This window comes from Schistocerca americana, chromosome 7 (genome assembly GCF_021461395.2).
Source record: "Schistocerca americana isolate TAMUIC-IGC-003095 chromosome 7, iqSchAmer2.1, whole genome shotgun sequence".
NCBI classification, from domain to species: domain Eukaryota; kingdom Metazoa; phylum Arthropoda; class Insecta; order Orthoptera; family Acrididae; genus Schistocerca; species Schistocerca americana.
Window position 1 is genome coordinate 166,748,781 of NC_060125.1, and position 25,853 is coordinate 166,774,633.

The following is a 25,853-nucleotide window of genomic DNA, read 5'->3' on the forward strand; positions in this document are numbered from 1 at the left end:
CAGAACCAAAATGAATGTTTCAACAGCATAATTTGGAACCGCCTTCCTAAAACTATATTTATAGGCATGCATACAATGAAACTAGGATTTTATGATGCTGTTATTACATTCAATTGTGGCAACATTGGAAAGTGATGGGTACTGAAAAAGCTGGGAATTAATCTTGGTGAAAATATGATCATTGGGCTGTAACATTGCGATAAAATGAGGATAGCCGATGCAGACAGGTCTGTATCTAGTATGGCCAAGAAAGCAAGACAAACATCCAGGAAGGTGAAAAAGAAGCTGGAAGACCTGCTAGAGGCCAAATACGGGCCATCATATGCAGTAGGACAGTTTTAATTAACTGTAAGTAACAAATTTCAAAAGTTTTTTCTTTGAAATCAATTTCCCGCAAAGTAAAATTTTCAGTACATATGCCCCATTATATCAGAAACTATCAGAGATAAATGAATGAAATTTTCAGAGACTCTGAATAATATAAAAAGCCACCTCTGGTACTACATTCATTAATATTCCCCCATTAGGAAGTTCATAAAAAATATTTTCTGCAGAAAAAAACTTAATATTTTTTGTTAGTAAATTTAAAAAAGTATTTCTTAAAAACTATAAAATGGATAAAGTAGATTTTAGTGCAGTTGACTCTCTTAGCATCATGTAACATACAGTAAACATATTAAGGTCCTGCATCAAATAGTTTTTTTCAGAAATGGGTCAAATACGTGCCTAAATTAACATGGGTTAGATAGGCAGGGAGTGGTCTCCTTAATATCTAGATCTGCATTCTCCGAATATCTTCGCAGTTGCCTCAAACCTCCTTTCTGCCCTCAACTCCCTTCACATATATAACACAGTACTCTGCTGTGCCTGTGTCTTCCTCACAGTCTTCTTTGTCTACTAAAGGCAGCTGCAACAAAGCATCTGCTACGACACTGTCGGCACCTTTTTTGTAGAAAGCTAAGTGATTTATGGTTAGTTGACATGATTGTTTCATGTCTCTCTATAGGTACACCTGGAATTTTGTGAAACACAATACTATTGCCAGCAGTTCCTTTTCAGAAATCCCATAGGCCCACTTGTGCTTAGGTAGCATGTGACTAGCAAACAAAATTGTCCTGTATGCTGTAGTCACCCCCCCCCCCCCTCCCTCCCGCCCACTTCTACTCTCTGAAAAAATGCTGCACCCACACCAAAATTCGAATTGTCTGTAACTAAGCAGAAAGCTAGCATCATGTCTGGATAGTGCAGAATTTTCCTGTGGCACAAACTATCTTTTATAGCCCTGAAATCATCATCACAATCATTCGTACACAGCCGTGACACATTCTTTTTCGGATGTCTAGACACATCTGGAGAGTTTAAGCACTGACTGCATATTTGTGGTAGTATGGACACATTCCTAGAAATGATTTCAGTTGTTTTCTGTTCCCGGGAGTTGCACATCCCCTAATCACCCCAAGATTGTCAGTTTTAGGCGTAATGCCCTCAGCCAAAAGCTGATGTTCTAAAATGCCCAGTTCAGCATCAACAAACACGCATATTTTCAGTTTCAATTTCATCCCTTTGTTTCTGAGCACTGAGAATACTTCCTCCAATCAGCTACAGTGTTCTTGCCAAGTTTTGGTCACTACCAAAACATCTTCTAGGCCTACATAGATTGTAAGGCAACTTATCAGAGTTTGTCCCTATCCCAGGACATGGTTTACTGCCCATACAAACACTGCTATGGAAGTGCACCGACCAAATGGCACCACTCTGTATTGGTATGACTGACCTTAAAAGTGGAATGCCATGTATTTGCGCCAATCTTCCACAAGTGGAACCTGCCAGAATCCAACTATCAGATCCTTGCTACACGTCAATCATACATTCCTGAAGTTCTATATCAGCTCATCTATGTTACCAAGATGGTCTGTTTGCCACACCATGATTTTATTAATCCTTCTATTGTAAAGTGCAAGTCTGATCGTATTGCCATTTCTTCACAACTGTATTGGGCTACAACACTTCTCTTACTGAGCTCAATAACTCCCCAGTCCAATTTACTCTGCAATTCGGCCCTTAAAGCACCTCACTTTGCCATTGGTATAATATATGGTCATACCCTAAAAGGCTCACGATCCCTTACTTGCATATGGAACACAGAATCAATGGTCTTCCCAGGTCTGTCTCAAAACATATCCTGGTAACCACAAAATAATTCAAACAACCCACTTTCACTCTCTCCCTTCAATCCATTTCTATTGTTCACCTTATCTCCAATCCAGTCAACTACATCTAATACACTAATGCTATTATCTGTATACTCAATAGCCATGAATCTTTTACCGACAGGCGAACTCTTAAACTTAATGTGCTTCCAATCTGCACCAGCATTTGCTCAATATATCTGTCTTGATGTAACCAGCATATTTGGCCAAAAAGTCTATGCCTACTGACAGAATACCCATACACAGACTTGGTACCACAAAAAAATGTGCCCATACGTGATTTCATCCACAATCTACATCAAAGATTTCTTTCCTTTTCATCAGCTTACTGTGACTGCCAGTAGCCATCCTAACTTTCACACTGATGACACGATGTACATCATCATCTTCACTATTTACATAATTAAAAAAATGACTGAAATGCAACTCATCACTTCCATTGTTGACCAGACAGTCTACAGCTGCATAATTCGCCAAAACTTATATGATAGATTGAATCTTTCATAAGTATTCTTTCCTCAGATCAGTCTCCACCAATAAATCACTATCAGTCTCCTTAAAGCTACCAATGGTGTTTATTAGAACGTCGCTCAGAGGTTTAACATCAATATCATCATTAAATATTACATCGAAAACAGCACAAGATTCTGGATGAATTTAACTTAATCTGCACAATTTTCTCGCCAGTTGAAACTTTTTTGTTGCTCACCTTTGTGGTCACAACCATCTTACAAACCTGGACCTGCACAAAAAAGTCACTCAGCTGGATCTCACCCTCGTTTTTACTAAGGCATCTGGTACACATATGATTAGCGGCCTCTTGCTGTTCATCATCAACAATTGAGAAAGTCGTTATCTCATCTTGGCTACCTTCAATCCTTAAATTCCTACCAAAATTGCACTCATCAGATCCCACTGTGTCACTCACTTTGCCTGTAATAGTATTTGCTGCAACTCCTTGGTGTTCCATAAATAAACCGTCAGCACACACAAGGTTCATTGCGTGCCTAACCACCAATTCCTTTGCTGCGATGGGTCCCTTTTCCTGTATGCTAGCAGCACGAAAATCTAACAGAGGAACTACTTCAACTCACTCCACACAAAAATTAATATTTCGATTGCCGTTTGTCACCACTAATGATTCCTCGTTCTGACTGTCCCGCTCTAGCGCTGCCAAACCAACATGATCATCACTCTCGAAAGATTCCAGATTGCATAATATATTGAAATTAATGTCTACAGAAACAATTTTCTGCTTCTGTTTGTTTCTACATGTACTATCATGCTGGCTGCAGCCTCTCCATAGCTCTTCATTCCCCCAGTACTGCCTCCATGTTGAACCCACTGATTTCCCCATGATCATTACTATATCACTGAGTCTTCGAATAAACCCATCTTCAGTCCTGTTTCCATCGTATTTAGTCCCCCCTTTATGGACGACAGTCGGGAAAAATTCTATTTTCCTGGCTGCTGCTGCTGCTGATTATTGTTAAAAAAAAGTTGAAATGTGTGTGAAATCTTATGGGACTTAACTGCTAAGGTCATCAGTCCCTAAGCTTACACACTACTTAACCTAAATTATCCTAAGGACAAACACAGACACCCATGCCCGAGGGAAGACTCGAACCTCCGCCGGAATCAGCCGCACAGTCCATGACTGCAGCGCCTTAGACCGCTCGGCTATGCTGATTATTCCCATTTTGCTGCCCATTAATGCATTGCCTATTATTTTCCAGCACATCTCTGCTCAACTGATTACCACAGGTGTGTGGTTTGGCTGAGAATTATTTTCATCATGCTGGAAACACTCCTACTCCTGGTCTGCATTTTGCCAGCTTCTATCTATTCTACTATAACCATAATTCTGGCACCTCTGTTCCAGTAGCACACTGCACCATCCACGAGGCCAAGGAATCTACCATTTGGTATTTTCCTTCCCCACTAAAAACTTTATTTAGGGACCTGCCATGAAATGCTTAGTCCCTCCCTGACTCCTAACATCATTTAACGTGATCTTAACGGGGGCAATTTCTCTCTTTCTTTCTTCTCCCTCTTTATGACAGCAGTGTGCAGTCAGCTCATTGTAAATTTTACTGAGTCCAGCTCTGCCTTTGTCTCCCTCTGGCACTGAACCACATGGCCTATGCTATCTGACAATGACAGACTCCATCGATTTCACCTTTTTACTGCACTGAATCTACCCTCTGTCCCAAATCATACTTCACAGCAGCAAGCTGATCTGCCAGCTTTTTCTCTACATCACTAATTTGCGTGTTAATCCTCTTTAAAATGTTCCGGTTTTCTCCTCTCAATCATTTAAATCTTTTCTAAGTTGTACATTTTGATCGTTTAATTCATCAATCCCCTTAGCTTGATTTTTAATCTCTTCAATTATTCCCAGTTTCTGATTAATGTCTTGTAAAAGCGCATGTGAATTTCCTGCTGCCAAAGTCCCAGCTCCCTCCTCAAAAATTTTAATCTCACCTTCCTCAAGTATAGTGAGACTCCCCATATCATTTTCTACTTGATCCGAGCCACACTCACTGGGCGATTGCTTGATACTATGAGCCATGGCTAACAAGCTGCAAACAAAAAAGCAGATAGTGAATGCTGCTCGTCTTAACTTCGATCTACGACTTCCGTGCTGCCGATGTCAAGTTGAATGATGCATGCGACATGTCAGCTGCCCCAGTGAGGAGATGGTGAACACATGGAGCACTGGAGGCAGACCCTCAATGTGGAGCCACGCTGGTGCAGCACATTGAAGCCTACAACCTCAGTGTACAGCAATACAATGAGTTTGTCAGCACAGCGTGGAGGCAACGATGGTGACAACGGATGCATGTTCATGATGAAAACAGATCAAAGATGTGTCTCAAACTCCCTAGTTGTGGTGCACGCCTAGTAATCCTAGCCTTTGGGTCTAGCTTGCTGCAAACTAGATCCTGGACAAGACAACAATTGCGACGGTACAGGGAGAAAATAAAATGTTTTTGGGCTGTTGATTACAATCTGTTGGCTCTCGTTGTCATCACTGGAGATGATAAATTCAGCTTCCCTTTCCTGTGCAAATTAGTAATTGAAATGATAAAATAAAATTGCTCTTGATGCTATTAACCAGCAAGACAATTAATCACTATGATTATCCACACGCAAATTATACGAAATGACCACCGCAACTACGTTGTTTCAATTTCCACTAATAAAAGTTTATTGTTTTTAAAATCTTGACACAAGACTGGTGTAACAAATTATTTCAGTAAGTGGTTACAAGTGACTAAAGCCCCCAATATTGTGGAAGGTAAATCACAAGCCCAGATGGTCACCTGGCAAAAATTAAGCCACCGGATAAGATCAGGAGTTTTCTACTGCACTAACCATAAAACTTCTCTCTTCCTAAAGAACACACAGCTCAAGGCACCACTCAACCTGACCGAGATGTTGCTTCAACGAGCTCGTGTGGAACTCTCCCCGACACGAACGGGTCCAGGCAAAACCAGGTCGTACTGAATTCTCCGAACATAATAATAGTCTAAAATGATCATAATATTTAAGACATATGTGCAGCAGTTGGCCCAACAATTAAAGCTGAATGTGTGCAAATTTTGTAGCAATGCTCAAAAAGAATTCTTTCACTTAGAGTCCTTAAATATTATTATAACTATTAATATGGCACCGCTTCCATACAGGATTTTTACTGTTATTTTTGTTGCACTACTCAGAATTTACATGTCTTTAATACTTCAATGGTTATGGAGAAAAATATGCAAAATTATAAACAAACAAAGAAACATACACTAAAAACTATAACTCTTATGAACTAATAATTGCAAACTGTGCATTAAGACCTCTGCCAATGCATAGTGCATCACTGTATGTGTACTCGTTTTGCAATAAATTTTATATCAATTTTCAATTAAAATCAAATAAAAATGTGTCTCACTGCAGAATTAATTATAATCGTGTGATTATACCAGTCGAAGCATCTTGCCGTGAACTATAAATTGATTGTCTGTTCTTCACTGTATATTAATTAGTAAAGAAATTAATAAACTTCTGCTGACTGGCAGTTACAAGAAAACTTCTTGATGCTGAATCTTTTTATATACAATGATTACAAATAAGATATGCACACTGGCAGAATCGTGGTGCTCCCATCTTTTATCTGACGCATCATGGTTCATTGTATGACTAACTATTTGTTTTTGTATGTGTGTAGATGTGAACAACAGTTAGCTACCACTGTGCATTCATCAGCTGAGCTGATGGCCCTCCTGTATTATTTCAACTTTGACAAGCAAACATGGCACAGTCATTGCACAGAGGTCAGCACACGCAGAAACGGCGTCACCAAAAATTAGAACAGGGACCAAATCCACTACTGCAGCTGACTGCACAACCCACCGCTGCAAGCCTCTAAATCATAGAGTGCACGCCATTCAAATGTTGCTCACAACCAAACCCTCTCTTTCACACATAAACACAGTCCGTCATGTCACAAAGAGAAAAAGTTCACGTGAGCACCATGTTTATCAAATTCATTATTTCATGGATGTCTGTTTACTTCCTCTGAGACTTGGGTAATTTTGAAGTTTTAATATGAAAATATGTAAACTTATTTCCTTATGTTTAATTAAATATATCAGTTGACTTAAATAAGATCTCTAATGGCGATGTAAATAATTACTATCTTTACATTTATATGTAAACTTTGTATTTGCTCACATTTTGCAGGAAGAGTTATAAGTAGATCTGCTGAACATTTTGTAAAGAGTAATCATGTTCTGTATGAAGATAGAATTTGTAAGTTGATGGATGTAAATTTCCTCAATTGGTTGAGTGAAATGTTTCAGAATATAGAAGTTAAAAATATGATAACTTTTTATTTCATAGTCAGTGAGCCAACAAATATTTACAACCCTGGAAAGTTTTGATTTTTTCTTACAGAAAGTATCAGAGACCATCATACCCCTGAAAAGATGACAATGAGGCCAGCAATAGACTCAACAAAGTATTAAAGCTGTTAAAATGGGCATACTTTCAATATTAGTAAAAAATGGCAAACTTCCGGGAAGTGGACATGTCATGAGACAGTTTTTATTTTTTGAAATGACTTGTTACAGATGGCTCCAGCATATGGGCAACCTAAAACCTCTCTCACTGCGTTAACCTAAAGACACGATTGCTAACATACTTCGCATACTTTCACTCCATTCTGTCCTATGGCATAACGTCTGGGGCCTGCAGCTATGGTGTAAAATGTGCTTATTCTACAGAAGTTAGCAATAAGAATGTTGTGTAACATTTTTACAGTTACATGCTCCCTAATCATGTTTGTGGTTAATGATAAGAGTGAATTTAGGAAGAACTCGTTAATTCACAACCACAATACTAGAAGTAGAAATAATTTCCATAAACTGGGTGTCCCAGGAGAAATGGTCAATATTCAGGGATATTACAGGAATACTCATTTGAAGCAAAAAATTTCATATGGCCATATGCCTTATTCTGAATGATTTCAGAGATAGAAGGCATTTAATGTATATTTGTTTTTGGGCTAGTGGTCCACACATATGTATCTTACCCATCCAACCTCTTTGACATTTTATTCTAGCCCAACCCACCTTGTTGCTTTCAACCTGTAAGCTCAGGATGTCTTTCTGCCATTAAACAATCCCATTGAATGGCCCTCCATGGATACGTGAGGGAAAGTGTCAATTGCACTTACCCTAATTGCTGGACTGGTCATGGGAATACAAATAACTGGCCTTAACACCATTAGATTTTTGTTTATGGAGTTGGATGGAGTATAAGGTATACAAATGAAAGATGAATACATGAGGTAGGCACTGAGACAAGCAACGCACAACATGTTCTCCAAAAAGTGCAAAAATGCATTGAAGTTGATGGTGGGATATTTGAACATTTACTGTGAAATGTGCAATAGCTGCAATGTGACTTATACAATAATGCTTCGAGGTGAATGTGTTAAAAATATATATTTTCCAATTGATACTTTGTGTAACACATGCTGTAATGTTTATTTACTGTTGTACATGTGAAATAGGGAATAGGCCATATGTCTACATGAAATTTTTGATTCAAATTATTGTTCCTGTTGTATTCCTAAATGCTGACTGTTCCTTCTGGGATATCCTGGACACTGTAAATTCCTCTCTAGGGTCCAAAATGGACTGTCATATTCTGGTGCAAAAGCCTGTAACAGGTTGACCATGGACAACAGGAAATTGAAAATCCTCAGATACCAAAACACAAAGTAAAAGATTACCTCCCTACCCCTTCTTCCACAATGTACCTGAATACTTGGACTCAGAAACATAAATACTATGCAGCTCTAGAACTTGTATGAGATAGATCTTGATTTTTGTCAGTATATAGACTGCTAATAGTAGTAGATGTAAAGTTAAATTTTTTTTAATCTGTTGGAATTACATTTTCCTTGAGACATATGAATTCAACTTTATCTTCAATTATGATAGACTCTGAAGAAATGAATTTAAATTTGTGCCACAGATCTGACTCTGTTAGCCATACTGTTATGGTGATGTAATTATTAGCACATCTGCCTCCTAAGCAGGAGACACAGGCTAAAGTCCCAGCCATGGCGTAAATTTTAATTAATCTCTTCAGCTCCTATCATTATCAAAGATAAAGTTGAGACTCATATTTCTCAAGGAAAATGTAATTCCATTAGATAAATACATCAGCTACGCTCGAGGTACAGACAAGATTTCCCATTACATTTGATCTGAAAATCAGCCACTGTTCACTTCTATAGTTCAGGACACAATTCATTTGTACTACCTGTAACTGCCATTGGGAAATAACCAGAAAAACAGCACTACTGGTAAAATGCCCAGGGTGCATTGAGCAGTGGACAACATGAGTGAGTGAGTGAGTGACTGGCTATTCATCTCAACAGCAAACATGGAGTGCTGTGGTTAGTGAGGCCCGAGTCCTTAATTAGAAATCATTTGCTTATCTCTGAATTTACAAATTGGCACTATTATTGCATACTCAGTTCTGCTGCGAATACTCCACGAACATTGAAACACTTGCTCTGTCAAATCAGTAAAATATTTTGTCTGCTTGTGTCTGTGTATGTGCAGATGGATATGTGTGTGTATGCGAGTGTATACCTGTCCTTTTTTTCTCCCTAAGGTAAGTCTTTCTGCTCCCGGGATTGGAATGACTCCTTACCCTCTCCCTTAAAACCCACATCCTTTCGTCTTTCCCTCTCCTTCCCTCTTTCCTGATGAAGCAACCGTTGGTTGCGAAAGCTAGAAATTTGTGTGTATGTTTGTGTTTGTTCGTGTGTCTATCAACCTGCCAGCACTCTCGTTTGGTAAGTCACATCATCTTTGTTTTTAGATATATTTTTCCCACGTGGAATGTTTCCCTCTATTATATTCATATCAGTAAAATATTTCCATACTTTGTCACACATCTCTCCATAATTGGGACTGCTACTTGTTTAGTACTTGGATTTGATATTTCTTAACAGCTTCAGCATTTTCTACAGTTGATCTGAGGCATGTGCATTCCACTGTTTATTATTAATGCCCACACATTCTGTGGCTACTAGAACAATTTGTTGAATTTACTTGGTACTGGCCTCTCACTATCTTCAGCTTCTCAGTGTCAGGTAATAGACTTTTTCCTTTTTCATACTTTATTTCTATAGTTTGATTTTTATTTTCATGTACAGTGCTTGTTCTTCTTTTCTTTAGAGTAAAAGCAGAAACCGTTGAAGTACTATTCGTAAGACTACTTTTTAAATTATGACTAGCTTTCAAAATTACATGGGGTTCTATCTTCTTGGAATACAATTATTTGATGTCACAGTTATGCCTTCTGACTACTTTGGTATGAATTTTTCATCCAACAGATTGCAAATTCTCTAGGAAAATATTTAAAAAGGTTTTCCTTGTAGTGTCTGCCTTCTATATGTCTGCAGAGTATTTGTATATGATATAATCCATTACTGAGTGGGCTACTTTTCTAATATAACACTTCTGCTGTTTCATCCTGAAAGCATGCTTTGTACACAACATATACTCAGGACATATCACACTGTACAAAAGGACTCACTGACTTCATGAGCTGCTCCTGCTTGAAATGATCATTGACAAGTTTGACAAAGGCAAAAATACACAGATCAACACAATAATTACATAAAGGAGTGGTTCTAAAATTGAGAATAAATTGCTTCACTTGTTTAAATAAATCTGCCAGAGATTTGGAAACTTGTCTCGTTGTTCAAGAAAGAAAGGAGACTGCCATCATTATAGGAAAGTTGACTGAAGTGCTAATAAGTAGCACGATGAAGGTAAGTTAATATGTTACTAATTTTAAAAAAGGGAAGCTCGAGGATACAAAATATGTATGATTTTGCATAAAATTGACTTACAAGGAAACCATTCACCACATAAAACGTCTCTGCGTATGCTGTGATTAGTCTAATATTGTTCTCATGATTGGGTGCAATATGTAGCAAGTTTTAGTATTTTACTTATTTCATCATTTACAGCTGGTTCTTGAAACTTTGTAAGTAGACTTTCTCAGGATAGTTTGTATCTATCTCCAAGAATATACTAATTCAGTTTCTTCAGCATATCCGTGACACTCTTCCGTGACACTCTTCCATTTGTCAAACAAACTGTAACTATTTGTGGTGCCCTTCTCTACATATGTTCAATATCAACAGTTAATCCTATATTGTATGGATCCCAATATTCTAGGATCAGCAGCATAAGTGTTTTGTAAGCAGTATCCTTTATAAACTGATAGAATTTTCTGTAGTGTTTTACAAATGAACCAACATCTGCCATCTACTTTACCTATGTAATTGTTATTTTTATAACATTACAAATTGTTACACCCAGGTATTTGTACGGCTTAAACTATTCCAATTATGGCTCGTTGATTTTGCTGTCCTAGGATAATGTGAGTTTGCATTTTGTGAAGCACACAATTTTACATTTCTGAATGAAATATCATCAACATCTGAATGAATATTTGTGCAGCATTTTTTAACACAGTACTTCATTATAGCTAACTGCATCATCTGCAAAATGACTGAGGTTACTATTAAGAAAAGGATAGTTGCTACTCACCTTATAGTGGAGATGCGGAGTTGCAGAGAGGCACAACGAAAAGACTGTCCAAAAAGTAAGCTCCCGACCAAAACTGCCTGCATCCGGATTACTCAAAACACACACACACACACACACACACACACACACACACACACATAAGCAAACGCAACTTGCACTCCCATGACCAGAGTCTCTGGCTGCTTGTTGTACCTATCTGTAACTCAGCATTTCCACTTATATGACTTATATGGTGAGTAGCAACTATCCTTTTCATAATACTGTCATTATTCTATCCTGGATTTTCCACTTTTGAGGTTACTATTGACACTGTATGCAGATGATTTTCCATCCAAGATAACATGCTGTGTCCTACTTACCAAGAAATCCTCAATACAGTAATGATTTTAGCTTGAGATGGTAACCCCCCCCCCTCCCCTCCTGAACCATGGACCTTGCCATTGGTGGGGAGGCTTGCATGCCTCAGCGATAGAGATAGCCGTACCGTAGGTGCAACCACAACAGAGGGGTATCTGTTGAGAGGCCAAACAAACGTGTGGTTCCTGAAGAGGGGCAACAGCCTTTTCAGTGGTTGCAAGGGCAACAGTCTGGATGATTAACAGATCTGGCCTTGTACCATTAACCAAAACAGCCTTGCTGTGCTGGTACTGCGAACGAGAGAAACTACAGCCGTAATTTTTCCTGAGGGCACGCAGCTTTACTGTGTGGTTAAATAATGATGGTGTGCTCTTGGATAAAATATTCCAGAGGTAAAATAGTCCCCCATTAGGATCTCTGGGCAGGGACTGCTCAGGAGGACGTCATTATCAAGTGGAACCAAACTGGCATTCTATGGATCGGAGCGTGGAATGTCAGATACCTTAATCGGACAGGTAGGTTAGAAAATTTGAAAAGAGTAATGGATAGGTTAAAGTTATATATTGTGGGAATTAGTGAAGTTCAGTGGCAAGATGAACAAGACTTCTGGTCAGGTGAATACAGGGTTACAAATACAAAATCAAATAGGGGTAATGCAGGAGTAGGTTTAATAATGAATAAAAAATAGGAGTGCGGGTAAGCTACTACAAACAGCATAATGAATGTGTTATTGTAGCCAAGATTTGACCCATCAACTAACATCTTCAACTTGTCATTAAATTGAACTAGAACATTCTTAGGACTATTATTAATCCCATCAATGTTCTGGCTTACACCATCACGAATTAATATTATCTGAAATAAACTAAACTTACCTTTACACAATGAATTTAAAACACTGCTAGGGCCAAAATCATTTAATGGAACAACATTCATCTTTATCTCAATTTTTATTATAATACTATTTAATAATTTCATATGACTATTCCCTTATATTTTTACTAGAACAAGACATTTAGCATTAACATCACTCTGCCTATATGATTGAGATTCATATATTTACATACCTTGTACCACAAGGAACGTCACCTGCATTAATGTCATTTATAGTATTAATTGAAACAATTAGAAATGTCATTCGACCAGGTACACTAGCAGTACGACTATTAGCAAACATAATTGCAGGACACTTATTATTAACCTTATTAGGAAACACAGGACCGTCTATAGCAATAAACTTAATTTCACTACTAATTATTGGACAAATACTTCTATTACCCCTAGAATCAGCAGTAGCCATAATTCAAGCTTACGTTTCTTCAATTTTAAGAACTTTATATTCTAGAGAAGTATATTAAACCTATGTTAACAACTCACTCAAATCACCCATTCCACTTACAAGGGAACCTCCCCATCGCACCCCCCTCAGATTTAGTTATAAGTTGGCACAGTGGATAGGCCTTGATAAACTGAACACAGATCAATTGAGAAAACAGGAAGAAGTTGTGTGGAACTGTGAAAAAATAAGCAAAATATACAAACTGAGTAGTCCATGGGCCACATAAGCAACATCATGGACGAAGTGTGCTTAGAAGCGCCGTGGTCCCGTGGTAGCGTGAGCAGCTGCTGAACGAGAGATCCTTGGTTCAAGTCTTCCCTCGGCTGAAAATTTTACTTTCTTTATTTTTGCATAGTTATTATCTGTCCGTTCGTTCATTGACATCTCTGTTCACTGTAATAAGTTTAGTGTCTGTGTTTTGCGGCCGCACTGCAAAACCGTGCGATTAGTAGACGAAAGGACGTGCCTCTCCAATGGGAACAGAAAACATTTGATCGTAAGGTCATAGGTCAACCGATTCCTCCACAGGAAAACACATGTGATATATTCTATACGACACTGGTGACGGCATGTGCGTCACATGACAGGAATATGTTGTCGACCCACCTAACTTGTACACTTGGTGAATGGGTAAAAAGATTCTTCTACCTTGCCCGATTTAGGTTTTCTTGTGGATGTGATAATCACTCCCAAAAAAGTGATGAAAACATAAGAGTTTGTCACATAAACTGAAAATAAAAAATTAAAATTTACACTTGATGGAAGATTTGAACCTAGGACCTTTCGTTCCGCAGCTGCTCACGTTACCACGAGACCACGGCGCTCCTGCGTTCCTATCGTCCTTATTGTTGCTTATCTTCCCTTGAACTACTCAGTTTGTATATTTTGCTTATTTTTTCACAGTTCTACACAACTTCTTCCTGTTTTCTCAATTGATCTGTGTTCAGTTTTTCAAGGCCTATCCACTGTGCCAACTTATAACTAAATCTGAGGGGGGTGCGATGGGGAGGTTCCCTTGTTAGTAGACTATAGACCTTGACCACTAACAGGAGCAATTGGAGCAATAGTCCTAGTGTCAGGATTAGCAAAATGATTCCACCTATTTAACCTTAACTTATTTATAATTGGATTTGGAATTACCTTATTAACTATAATTCAATGATGACGAGATGTAGTACGGGAAGGAACCTATCAAGGATTACATACAGGATTTGTATCAATTGGATTACGATGAGGAATAATCCTATTTATTGCATCAGAAGTATTACTCTTTGTATCATTCTTCTGAGCCTTCTTTAGAAGAAGACTAACACCAACAGTTGAGCTAGGAATATTATGACTACCAATAGGAATTCAACCTTTTAATCCTATACAAATTCCTTTACTTAATACAGCTATTCTTTTAGCCTCAGGAGTAACCGTAATATGAGCACATCATAGTTTAATAGAATCTAACCACACTCAAGCATTACAAGGACTATTTTTTACAGTACTATTAGTACTATATTTCACAATACTTCAAGCACATGAATATTGAGAAGCACTTTTCACTATTGCAGGCGCAGTATATGGATCAACATTCTTCGTTGCAACAGGGTTCAATGGTCTCCACGTAATTATTGGAACAATTTTCTTAACAACATGTGTACTTCGACACTCAATAAACCAATTCTCACCTAGACACCACTTTGGATTTGAAGAGGCAGCATGATATTGACACTTCGTAGATGTAGTACGATTATTCTTATACATTTCTATTTATTGATGAGGTAGACAATTGTTTTTCTAGTATAAATAGTACATTTGACTTGCAATCAGAAAGCTTGATATAAATCAAGAAAAACAATCTTAATCCTATCTACAAGAGTTTTTATTAGATTTGTTATTCCAATAATTGTTATAATCCTTGCAACAACATTATAAAAAAAAAATTAATCAATGACCAGGAAAAAAGATCACCATTCGAGTGTGGATTTGATCCAAAAAGATCAGCACGAATACCATTCTCCCTCCGATTCTTCTTAATCGCAGCAATTTTTCTAATCTTTGATGTAGAAATTGCATTAATTCTACCAATTGTAATTATTTTCAAAACTTCAGACATTATAATCTGAACAGTATCAACAATATTTTTTATTCTAGTCCTATTAGGTGGACTATACCATGAATGAAATCAAGGAGCCTTACAATGAGCAGAATAAAGGGTTGTAGTTAACTATAACATTTGGGTTGCATTCAAAAAGTATTGATATAATCAAACAACGTTAAATAGAATAAGAAGCGAAATATTGCAGTCAGTTTCGGCCTGAAAGATTGGTAAATAATATACCCTTATTCTTATTAATTGAGGCCAAAACGAGGTGTATTACTGTTAATAATATAATTGAACTATAAAGTTCCAATTAAGGAAATGTAAAGCTAATATAAAACCTGATAACTTTTTATATTAGCGGTTAAACTCCGTTAACATTTGTAAAATTTATATAGTTTAAATAAAACATTACATTTTCACTGTAAAAATAATATAGTTATATTTATAAATACCTAAAAGTAAAAATACTTTCTTACCATCTTCAGTGTCACACTCTAATTATAAGCTATTTAAATACACGGAAAATAACATTACTAAGATAAACATTCCAAAAATAAAAGTTAAAAGATAAATCTTAAAGTTAGAATCATATCAACCTTGTGTATAACCAATTAAATAAATATTATATATAAAAACAAAGATGAGGTGACTTACCGAACAAAAGCGCTGGCTGGTCGATAGACACACAAACAAACACAAACATACACACAAAATTCAAGCTTTCGCAACAAACTGTTGCCTCATCAGGAAAGAGGGAAAGAGAGGGGAAGACGAAAGGAAGTGGGTTTTAAAGGAGAGGGTAAGGAGTCATTCCAATCCCGGGAGCGGAAAGACTTACCTTAGGGGGAAAAAAGGACAGGTATACACTCGCACACACGCACATATCCATCCACACCTGCTTGTGTCTGTATGTGTGGATGGATATGTGCGTGTGTGCGAGTGTATACCTGTCCTTTTTTCCCCCTAAGGTAAGTCTTTCCGCTCCCGGGATTGGAATGACTCCTTACCCTCTCCTTTAAAACCCACTTCCTTTCGTCTTCCCCTCTCCTTCCCTCTTTCCTGATGAGGCAACAGTTTGTTGCGAAAGCTTGAATTTTGTGTGTATGTTTGTGTTTGTTTGTGTGTCTATCGACCAGCCAGCGCTTTTGTTCGGTAAGTCACCTCATCTTTGTTTTTATATATAATTTTTCCCACGTGGAATGTTTCCTTCCATTATATCAATTAAATAAATAAATAATCTATGTAAACCTTGGCCACCAAATAACTCACCTCAATCATAATCAAATGACTTTGATGAATAATAACCCAACTTTAAAGGAACATATCTAACAAACTTAGTTGAAAGAAAAGGTATAAATCATATAGAACCAGCAAATCTAACAAAAGAAAGCATACTTAAAGAAAATAAATTATGAGAAAAATCAAACTTAGAAATAAGATAACCCAAATAAGCACCTAAAACTACAACTGTAATAGTCAAAAACTTCAAATAATAAGGTAAAGCCCCTGCCTACCACAGTAGAACAAGTTTATATGCCAACTAGCTCCGTAGATGACATACAGATTGAATAAACGTACGATAAGATAAAACAAATCATTCAGATACTGAGGGGAGACGAAAAATTAATAGTCATGGGGAACTGGAATTTGATAGTAGGTGAAGGAAGAGGAGGAGAAGTAGCAGGTGAATATGGACTGGGGATAAGGAATAAAAGAGGAAGCTGCCTGGTAGAATTTTGCACAGAGCATAACTTAATCATAGTCAACACTTGGTTTAAGAATCATAAAGAAGATTGTAAATGTGGAAGACACTGGAAGGTTTCAGATAGATTATACTATGGTAAGACAGACATTCAGGAACCAAGTTTTAAATTGTAAGACATTTCCAGAGGCAGATGTGAACTCTGGCCACAATTTATTGGTTATGAACTGTAGACTAAAACTGAAGAAAACAGCAAAAAGGTAGGAATTTAAGGACATGGGATCTTGATCAACTGAAAGAACCAGAGGTTGTAGAGAGTTGCAGAGGGAGCATTGGGGAACAATTGACAAGATCAAGGGAAAGAAATACAGTAGAAGAAGAATGGGTAGCACTGAGAGACGAAATAGTGAAGGCAGCAGACAATCGTATAGGTAAGAAGGCAAGGGCTAGTAGAAATCCTTGGGTAACAGAAGAGATACTGATTTTAATTGATGAAATGCAGTACATGAAGCAGAAGAAAAGGAATACAAATGTCTCAAAAATGAGATTGACAGGAAATGCAAAATGGCTCAAGAGGCATGGCTAGAGGACAAATGTAAGGACGTAGGGGCATTTATTACTAGTGGTAAGATAGATACTGCCTACAGGAAAATTAAAATCTTTGGAGAAAAGAGAACCACTTGTATGAACATCGAGAGCTCAGATGGAAAATCAGTTCCCAGCAAAGAAGGGAAAGCAGAAAGGTGAAAGAAGTATATAGACAGTCTATACAAGGGTGAATTACTGGAGGACAATCTTATCTAAATGGAAGAGGACGTAGATGGAGATGGAATAGGGGATATGATACTGCGTGAAGAGTTTGACAGAGCACTGAAAGACCTGAGACAAAATAAGGCCCCAGGAGTAGACAACATTCTGTTAGAATTATTGATAACCTTGGGAGAGCCAGTCCTGACAAAATTCTACCATGTGGTGAGAAAGGCATATGAGACAGGCGAAATACCCTCAGACTTCAAGAAGAGTATAATAATTCCAATCCCAAAGAAAGCAGGTGTTGGCAGGTGTGCAAAATTACCAAACTATCAGTTTAATAAGTCACAGCTACAAAATACTAACACGAATTCTTACAGACGAATGGAAAAACTGGTAGAAGTCGACATCGGGGAAGATCAGTTTGGATTCCGTAGAAATGATGGAACACGTGAGGCAATGCTGACCCTACAACTAATCTTAGAAGATAGATTAAGAAAAGGTAAACCTACATTTAGAGCATTTGTAGACTTACGAGAAAGTTTTTGGGAATGTTGACTGGAATACTCTCTTTCAAATTCTGATAGTGAAAGAGTAAAATACAGGGAACGAAGAACTATTTACAATTTGTACAGAAACCAGATGGCAGTTGTAAGAGTTGAGGGGCACGAAAGGGAAGCAGTGGTTGGGAAGGGAGTGAGACAGGATTGTAGCCTATCCCCGATGTTATTCAATCTGTATATTGAGCAAGCAGTAAAAAAATAAATAAATAAATAAATAAAAAAGAAAAAAAAAGTTGGAATAGGAATTACAGTGCAGGAAGAAGAAATAAAACTCCGAGGTTTGCCGATGACATTGTAATTTTGTCAGAGACAGCAAAGGACCTGGAAGAGCAGTTGAACAGAATGGACAGTGTCTTGAAAGGAGGATATAAGGTGAACACCAACAAAAGCAAAACGAAGATAGTGGAATGAAGTCAAATTAAATCAGGCAATGCTGATGGAATTTGATTAGGAAATGAGACACTTAAAGTAGTAGATGAGTTTTGCTATTTGGGGAGCAAAATAACTTCTGATGGTCGAAGTACAGATGATATAAAGTGTAGACTGGCTGTGGCAAGGACAGCTTTTCTGAAAAAGAGACATTTGTTAACATCGGGTATAGATTTTAGTGTCAGGAAGTCTTTTCTGGAAGTATTTGTATGGAGTGTAGCCATGTATGGAAGTGAAACATGAATGATAAATAGTTTAGACAAAAAGAGAACAGAGGCTTTCGAAATGTGATACTACAGAGAAATGCTGAAGATTAGATGGGTAGATCACGTAACTAATGAGGAGGTACTGAATAGAACTAGGGAGGAGGGGAATTTGTAGCACAACCTGGCTAGAAGAAGGGACTCCCATTGGTAGGACATGTTCCGAGGCATCAAGGGATCACCAATTTAGTATTGGAGGGAAGCGTGGAGGGTAAAAATCGTAGAGGGAGACCAAGAGATGAATACACTAAGCAGATACAGAAGGATGTAGGTTGCAGCAGATACTTGGAGGTGATGAAGCTTGCACAGGATATGGTAGCATGGAGAGCTGCATCAAGCCAGTCTCTGGACTGAAGACCACAACAACAACATGCCGTATGATCATATTTTCAATAATGAGTGTAGAGGTGCTACTGAGTCAAATGCTTTTCAGAAATCAAGACATACTGCATCCACCCGACTGCCTTGATCCATGGTTATCAGGATGTTACGTGAGAAAAGTTGGATTTCACAAGATCGATGTTTTTTGAATCCATGCTGGTTGGCATGGAAAAGGTAATTGAGTTAGAGATACCCCATTATGTGTGAGATCAATTCTACAACAAATCGATGTCAACGATACTGAATGATTGTTTTGTGGATCACTTCTTCTACTTTCCTTGTACACAGATGTGACCTGCGGTTTCTTCCAAGTATTGGACACAGTTTTCTCTTCAAGGAGTTTGTAGTAAGTTACAGTTAAAAAGAGGAGCTCAAGGGTGAGCTTTGTCCAGTTTCAGTGATTTCCATTGTTTCTCAATATCAATGACAATAACAATCTAATATGTATCTTTGTAGTGTCACGAGAATTAAATTGGGACAATACTACTGGATTTTCCTTTGTAAAAGAACAGTTCAAAGCAGACTTCAGCATTGCTGCTTTTGCTTTAGTAACCTCAATTCATGTTCCTATCTCATCCATGAGTGTATGGGCATTAACTTCAGTACCATTAACAGCCTTTATAAAAAATTTGTGAAAGATCTTTAGATAATATTTTGCTACAACAGTCACTTAAGGCTTCACACAATGCCCTCTTGACAACCAAACATGTTTCATTCAGTATCTCTCTATTGTTAGTCTTATTCTTTCAATTACACCTATTCTGCAGTAGCTTCTGTTTCTTTAGAAGTTTATTTACAATGGCTGTATACAATAGGGAGAATTCTCCCATTATGAACTGTTCTACTACGTACATTTCTACTTAGTGCATGGCCAACTATTCTTTTAAATTGGGCCACAGTTCTGAATGCTCCTCTCTAGACCCAAATGTCTCTTTATCTAGTTTGATGAGCATATAAACCCTTCTAGCCGTTTCAGTTGCTTATTGTACTTTGGCAACCATAGTTGCTACAACTGCCTCATGGTCACTGATATCAATTTCAATGTGGACACCTTCAAAGAGGACAGGTCTATTTGTTGGCATTAGATCCAACATATTTCCATCATAATTGCTAAGTAGCTTTCAGCAAAGGCATTCAGTAATGTTTCTCAGGACTGTTTTTCCATGCTCACTGTATACACAACAGTAATTTTCACAATTGATTGTTGTTGAATGATTAAAATATTCTCAGATGATGAGAATATGATTGTGGAACTTATGTACCACTGAACTTAAGTTTCCTATCAAGATTAAAATTTGCTGATTCACAACTCAGTGGATTTTGGTATGAAAAGATATTTCTGACTTGAGTGCCAGTTAATCGTCATCTCTAAAACTTTAAAATGGAAAGGTTAAAGATTTTCTTTTCCCAGGGTATCTATATGATTTTAATAAGGGAAGGTTAAAGATTTTCTCTTCCCAGTATCTATTATGAGTCTCTTGCTTCACAAAGTGCAACGATAGCTTATCAACTTTATGGTTGACTGCCCCATCTAAATTTAATTTTTTGATATAATTAGATTTATCAGACATCTAATCTGATCATTTACAATGTTAGAATTGTTCTCAGGGTTACTCACCATTTTCTTCAGACAGTGTGTTATTTGCAGGTAATATTTTACCTCTGTAAAATGACGTTTTGTGTAACGTTGAAGTCAGTCTGAAAAGGAAATTATAACAATTAATACAGAAAGGTCACCAAGTCTGAGAAAATTATAAAAAAAAGAGTTAGTGCTTCCAATGACTATCAACTACTTTAATATCTGTCTCTCGTCTTTGTACAAGAATTTATATAAGTGTGTGTGTGTGTGTGTGTAAAAGAAATGCATCAAATCATTAGTATCATCACAATACCCATATTATTGGCACAAAAACCCACACACTCGGATAGCTCAGAGTTCTATGCAAATAAAGCTTTTTTCCATTCTTTTTCTTTTTTCAGTAAGATATTACAGAGCAAGTGCTTCCCAAGATAATTTAGTTGAAAAAAAATATTTTGTTAAGAATATCTAAACAGCTTTTTGACAAGGATTGTTTTCATAACAAATATTTCACTCTGCAGCAGACTGTGCACTGCTTTGATCTGCCAGATAGTTTCAAAACAATTCACACTCTGCTTCTGAGTGAAAGATTTATTCCAAAACCCCTAACCTGTTGTTGAGTCGAATATCAATCATATCTTTTCTTCTAGTAATACTAGTCAAGCAAGGCATGCAGCAAAGCTTATGTGAAGTTTGGAAAGTATAAGTGAGTTGTACTGGCAGAACTACAGCTGTGGGGATGGGTTGTGAGTCATTTCCGGTTAGCTCAGTTGGTTAAGAACATTGCCCAAGAAACAAATTGTAACAGTTATCAACTCTGATTCAGCCCACAGTTTTAATACATAAGAAAGTTTCACAATGGACTGTGCTGCAAATGATATAATCCTAAAAATTTTAGTGGATTTCTGTGACAGTTTAAACAACATGTAAGACAGCTCTGAAACTGTGGTTTTTCATCACAATGTCACAGATTAACTGACATCTCTAAAATGAAAGTAGATACAACTAAATTATGGAGAGTCAGAGAATTAACAAATAACACACTATTTTACTCAATCGAGATCAGGCAACGGCACACAGTCAAGTACGGACATATGATACTTAACACAGGAAAACAGCCACTGTAAAAATGCATAAAACCTTATTACCTGAAATTCACTTTCTTAATGTCATCATATGCTTGTGTATTTAATGGTGGGTAATTACTGACAAAGAGAACAAATATTTCATGTATTTTTACATTATAAAATTGTTGAAGCATTCATGGCCACTTCTTAAAATGCTGCAGGCCAGTGCTCATCTTGGAATTTGTGGCTGGTGTTGGTTTTTATATTAATAAAAACAAAATTACAAATTTGTAGAAAATTACATTGTATTATACTTTTAAAAGAAAGTCATCTTCTAGTGGATTTTTTTTTCCCAACTAACAGAAAAAGTACTCTATGGCATTGGTCCCTTAATTAGCTTGCATTAAATTCCTCACACATAACAAAGCCCCAAGGGACTGGAAAAAAGTGCAGGTGACAGAAGGGTAAGAGAATGGACTTGTAAAATTACCAAGCAATACCCTTAACATCAGTTTACTGCAGAATTCTTGAACATATCTGCAATTCAAATATAACAAATTTCCCTGGGACAGAAAAGCTTCTGTCCACAAATAAGCATGGGTTTAGAAACCATCACTTGAGCTAAACTCAGCTTGCCCTTTTTTCACATGATATTCTGCGAACTACATGGCAACAAGCAGATTCTATACTCCTAGATTTCCGAAAGTGTTTCACATGGCGACCCACTGCAGACTGATAATGAAAGTATGAACAACAGAATAGGTTCCCAGATACACGAACAGGTCAAATACTTCTTACATAATAGAACACAGTGTTCATCAGAGGCAAGGATACCACCAGGAGTGCCCCAGGGATATGTATTAGGACCACTACTGATCTATATATACGTAAATGATCTGATCGAATGTGTGAACCGCAGTCTGTGCTTGCTTGCTTTCGAAGCAGTGGTGTACAGCAAGTTGAATGACTATATGAGGATACAAGAGGATTAGACACAAGTTCTGCTTGGTGTCATGAGTGTCGGCTCATTCTAAATGTAGAAAAATGTAAAATAAAGCAGATGAGTAGGAGAAACAATCCCATAATGTTTGGATACAGCTTTAGTAGTGTGCTGCTTGACACAGTCATTAATATTAAATGGAAGGGAAATGGTACATACTAGTACAAGCTACCTCCATCACGTACTGTACAGTGGCTCACAGAGTACGAAGCAGGTGTAGATAGAATAATTTTGGTGACTTTCATCCTGTTTTTTTGTCCATGCAAAAGTATTTAACATGTTGCTATGACAATACGTAGTAACATAAACACACATCTTGATACACGTTACTTGTGAGAATGCGCAACAGACTCATTGCAGCCAACACAAACTATCAGTTTGGTGCATGGTTATAAAGTTCAGCAGCTAGATTTCCAGAGAACATCCCATGCATATTTAGTAATTTTAAAAAAAAAAAAAAAGAAAAAGAAAAAAAATAATGGAGCTTTTTTTCTTATTTATTACCATGCAAGTTACTTAAATCATGCAACATCCAACATTGTAAGAAGTCAACTAAGAGTCACAATAAGCAATACCATATGCAGTTATTACCGAAAGATTCTACCACAATGAATCATCTTGCTTAGTTCTGTTATTTGGATTATTTAACACATGGAATATCCCACAAAGATGTCCACATGCTATGATTATAATGATCTTTTCAGCAATGTCACCCACCTAGTAAACTAACAAATATCAAGTTCATTGAAGGTGTGTTGCTGTTCGTGTTTTCAATTCAAAGCTTTCAACTGCAAACCAGCTGTGAAGCTGTTGAGTAAAGAATTACTATTATGATTTGACAAACAAACACTATAATTAGAGGTATGTTAAAACAAACATCTGAGATAAAATGCCTTGACATAATTTAGAATCTTCTGTTAAATCTTTTGTTATCTCCTACATCATTAACACAAATTAGGATGTATCAAAATGACAATTTATTGAAAAAAAATTAAAATTGCAAGAAAACAGAATGGCTTGTCCGTATTTACCCCCAGTAGGCAAAAGTGTATTATTGGTGACAAGAACAAATAAATGTACCAAAAACTGTCCTAGTGTGCCAAACTATTAATTCTTTCCTATTAGACCATCTTATGCTGAGCTCTGCATGACCTGCCTCTCCTTTTAACCTTCTCCAAAGTCTCCCTCTTACTTCTACGAGGAATAACTTATAATTCTGAAAGCTAGAATAGGTTTTTTTGTAATTTTATATTTGACTACTAGCAGTACTGTAATTTTTCCTCCTGAAGGTCCAGCCATTTTGTCTCCTTTAATTTCAAATCAAAAGAATATCATCTATTCTATCTTTTTAAATAATTTTAACTTTCAAATAAACTCAAGGTAGCTTACCAATCATGGAACAAGATTATTTGGTGCCTAAACATAGTGCTCAATACGTAAATTTGATCCAGACTCTCTGTAGATTCACTCAAAAGACTTAGCATCGTGACAAGCCCACTGGTACAAGATTTACAGATACAAAAATTAGATCAGGAACAAATTACAAAATGAAGCTACAAACATCAAATACACAATTTCTTAGCTTCTCAGTTATCATTATTTTTCAATAGTTGGGAACATTAAGATTATTGTGCATATTTTTCAGTAACGGTATGGACAGAAAAGTATGCTGACTCACTGTTAATAACTTTATTTCCTAATACCTGGTGATATACCTTACTATTGTTGTGTATTTTCCATCTTCAACTTTCCACTGCAAGAAGCATTAACATCAGGTTGCACCTGTAGTGCTCTTACATAACAAAAAAAAGGAAGTTTTGCAGACTGTTGCTGCCATACATTGTTCTATACATTCTACTCTTATGATTTAACTGTCTATTCCCTCCATTCATATAAATTACATTTTTTTCCTCTTGTCCCAAATATAAATTACAACATTTTTTCCCTTTTTTTCCCAAATTTCCTCAAAAGTACAGCCCCCCTCTGTGTATGATCAGTATCCCCCATTTGTCCCATTTGGTTCAGGTCCCCACACTTGAGCAGTATTCTATAATGGGTTGCCCAAGTGACTTGCATGCAAGCTCCTTAGCAAACTGATTGCAGTTCTCCAGTTTTGTACCAATAAATCGAGTGTACCACTTGCTTTACCAATGACTGAACCTAAGTGATCATTCCATTTCACATCAACACAGTGGGTTACACCCAGGTATATGTATAAGTCGGCCGATTCCAACAGTGACTCACTGATATTATAGTCATAGGATACTACACTTTTTCATTTTGTGAAGTGCACAATTTTACATTTCTGAGCATTTAAAAGGTTGGCAATATCTGCACGACTTTGAAATCTTATCAAGAGCTGACTTAATATTTATATGCTTATGTAACGTTGAGGTTCGCCGATGACATTGTAATTCTGACAGAGGCGGCAAAGGACTTGGAAGAGCAGTTGAACGGAATGGACAGTGTCCTGAAAGGAGGATATAAGATGAACATCAACAAAAGCAAAACGAGGATAACGGAATGTAGTCGAAGTAAGTAGGGTGATGTTGAGGGAATTAGATTAGGAAATGAGACACTTAAAGTAGTAAAGGAGTTTTGCTATTTGAGGAGCAAAATAACTGATGATGGTCGAAGTAGAGAGGATATAAAATGTAGACTGGCAATGGCAAGGAAAGCGTTTCTGAAGAACAGAAATTTGTTAACATCGAATATAGATTTAAGTGTCAGGAAATCGTTTCTGAAAGTATTTGTATGGAGTGTAGCCATGTATGGAACTGAAACATGGACGATAAATAGTTTGGACAAGAAGAGAATAGAAGCTTTCGAAATGTGGTGCTACAGAAGAATGTTGAAGATTAAGTGGGTAGATCACGTAACTAATGAGGAGGTATTGAATAGGATTGGGGAGAAGAGGAGTTTGTGGCACAACTTGACTAGAAGAAGGGATCGGTTGGTAGGACATGTTCTGAGGCATCAAGGGA

The 25,853-nt window shown here is 37.1% G+C and overlaps 1 protein-coding gene across 1 annotated transcript in view; it reads right to left on the reverse strand.

The window, feature by feature from the left end:
* Nucleotides 1–25,853, reverse strand: part of LOC124622821 — a gene marked incomplete at its 5' end in the record, with an annotated part of 120,328 nt that overhangs the window by 83,665 nt on the left and 10,810 nt on the right. Inside the window, one exon of the mRNA XM_047148613.1 lies at nucleotides 20,842–20,921. Coding sequence (XP_047004569.1) covers nucleotides 20,842–20,921 — 80 coding nt within the window. The remainder of the gene's footprint in view (nucleotides 1–20,841; nucleotides 20,922–25,853) is intronic.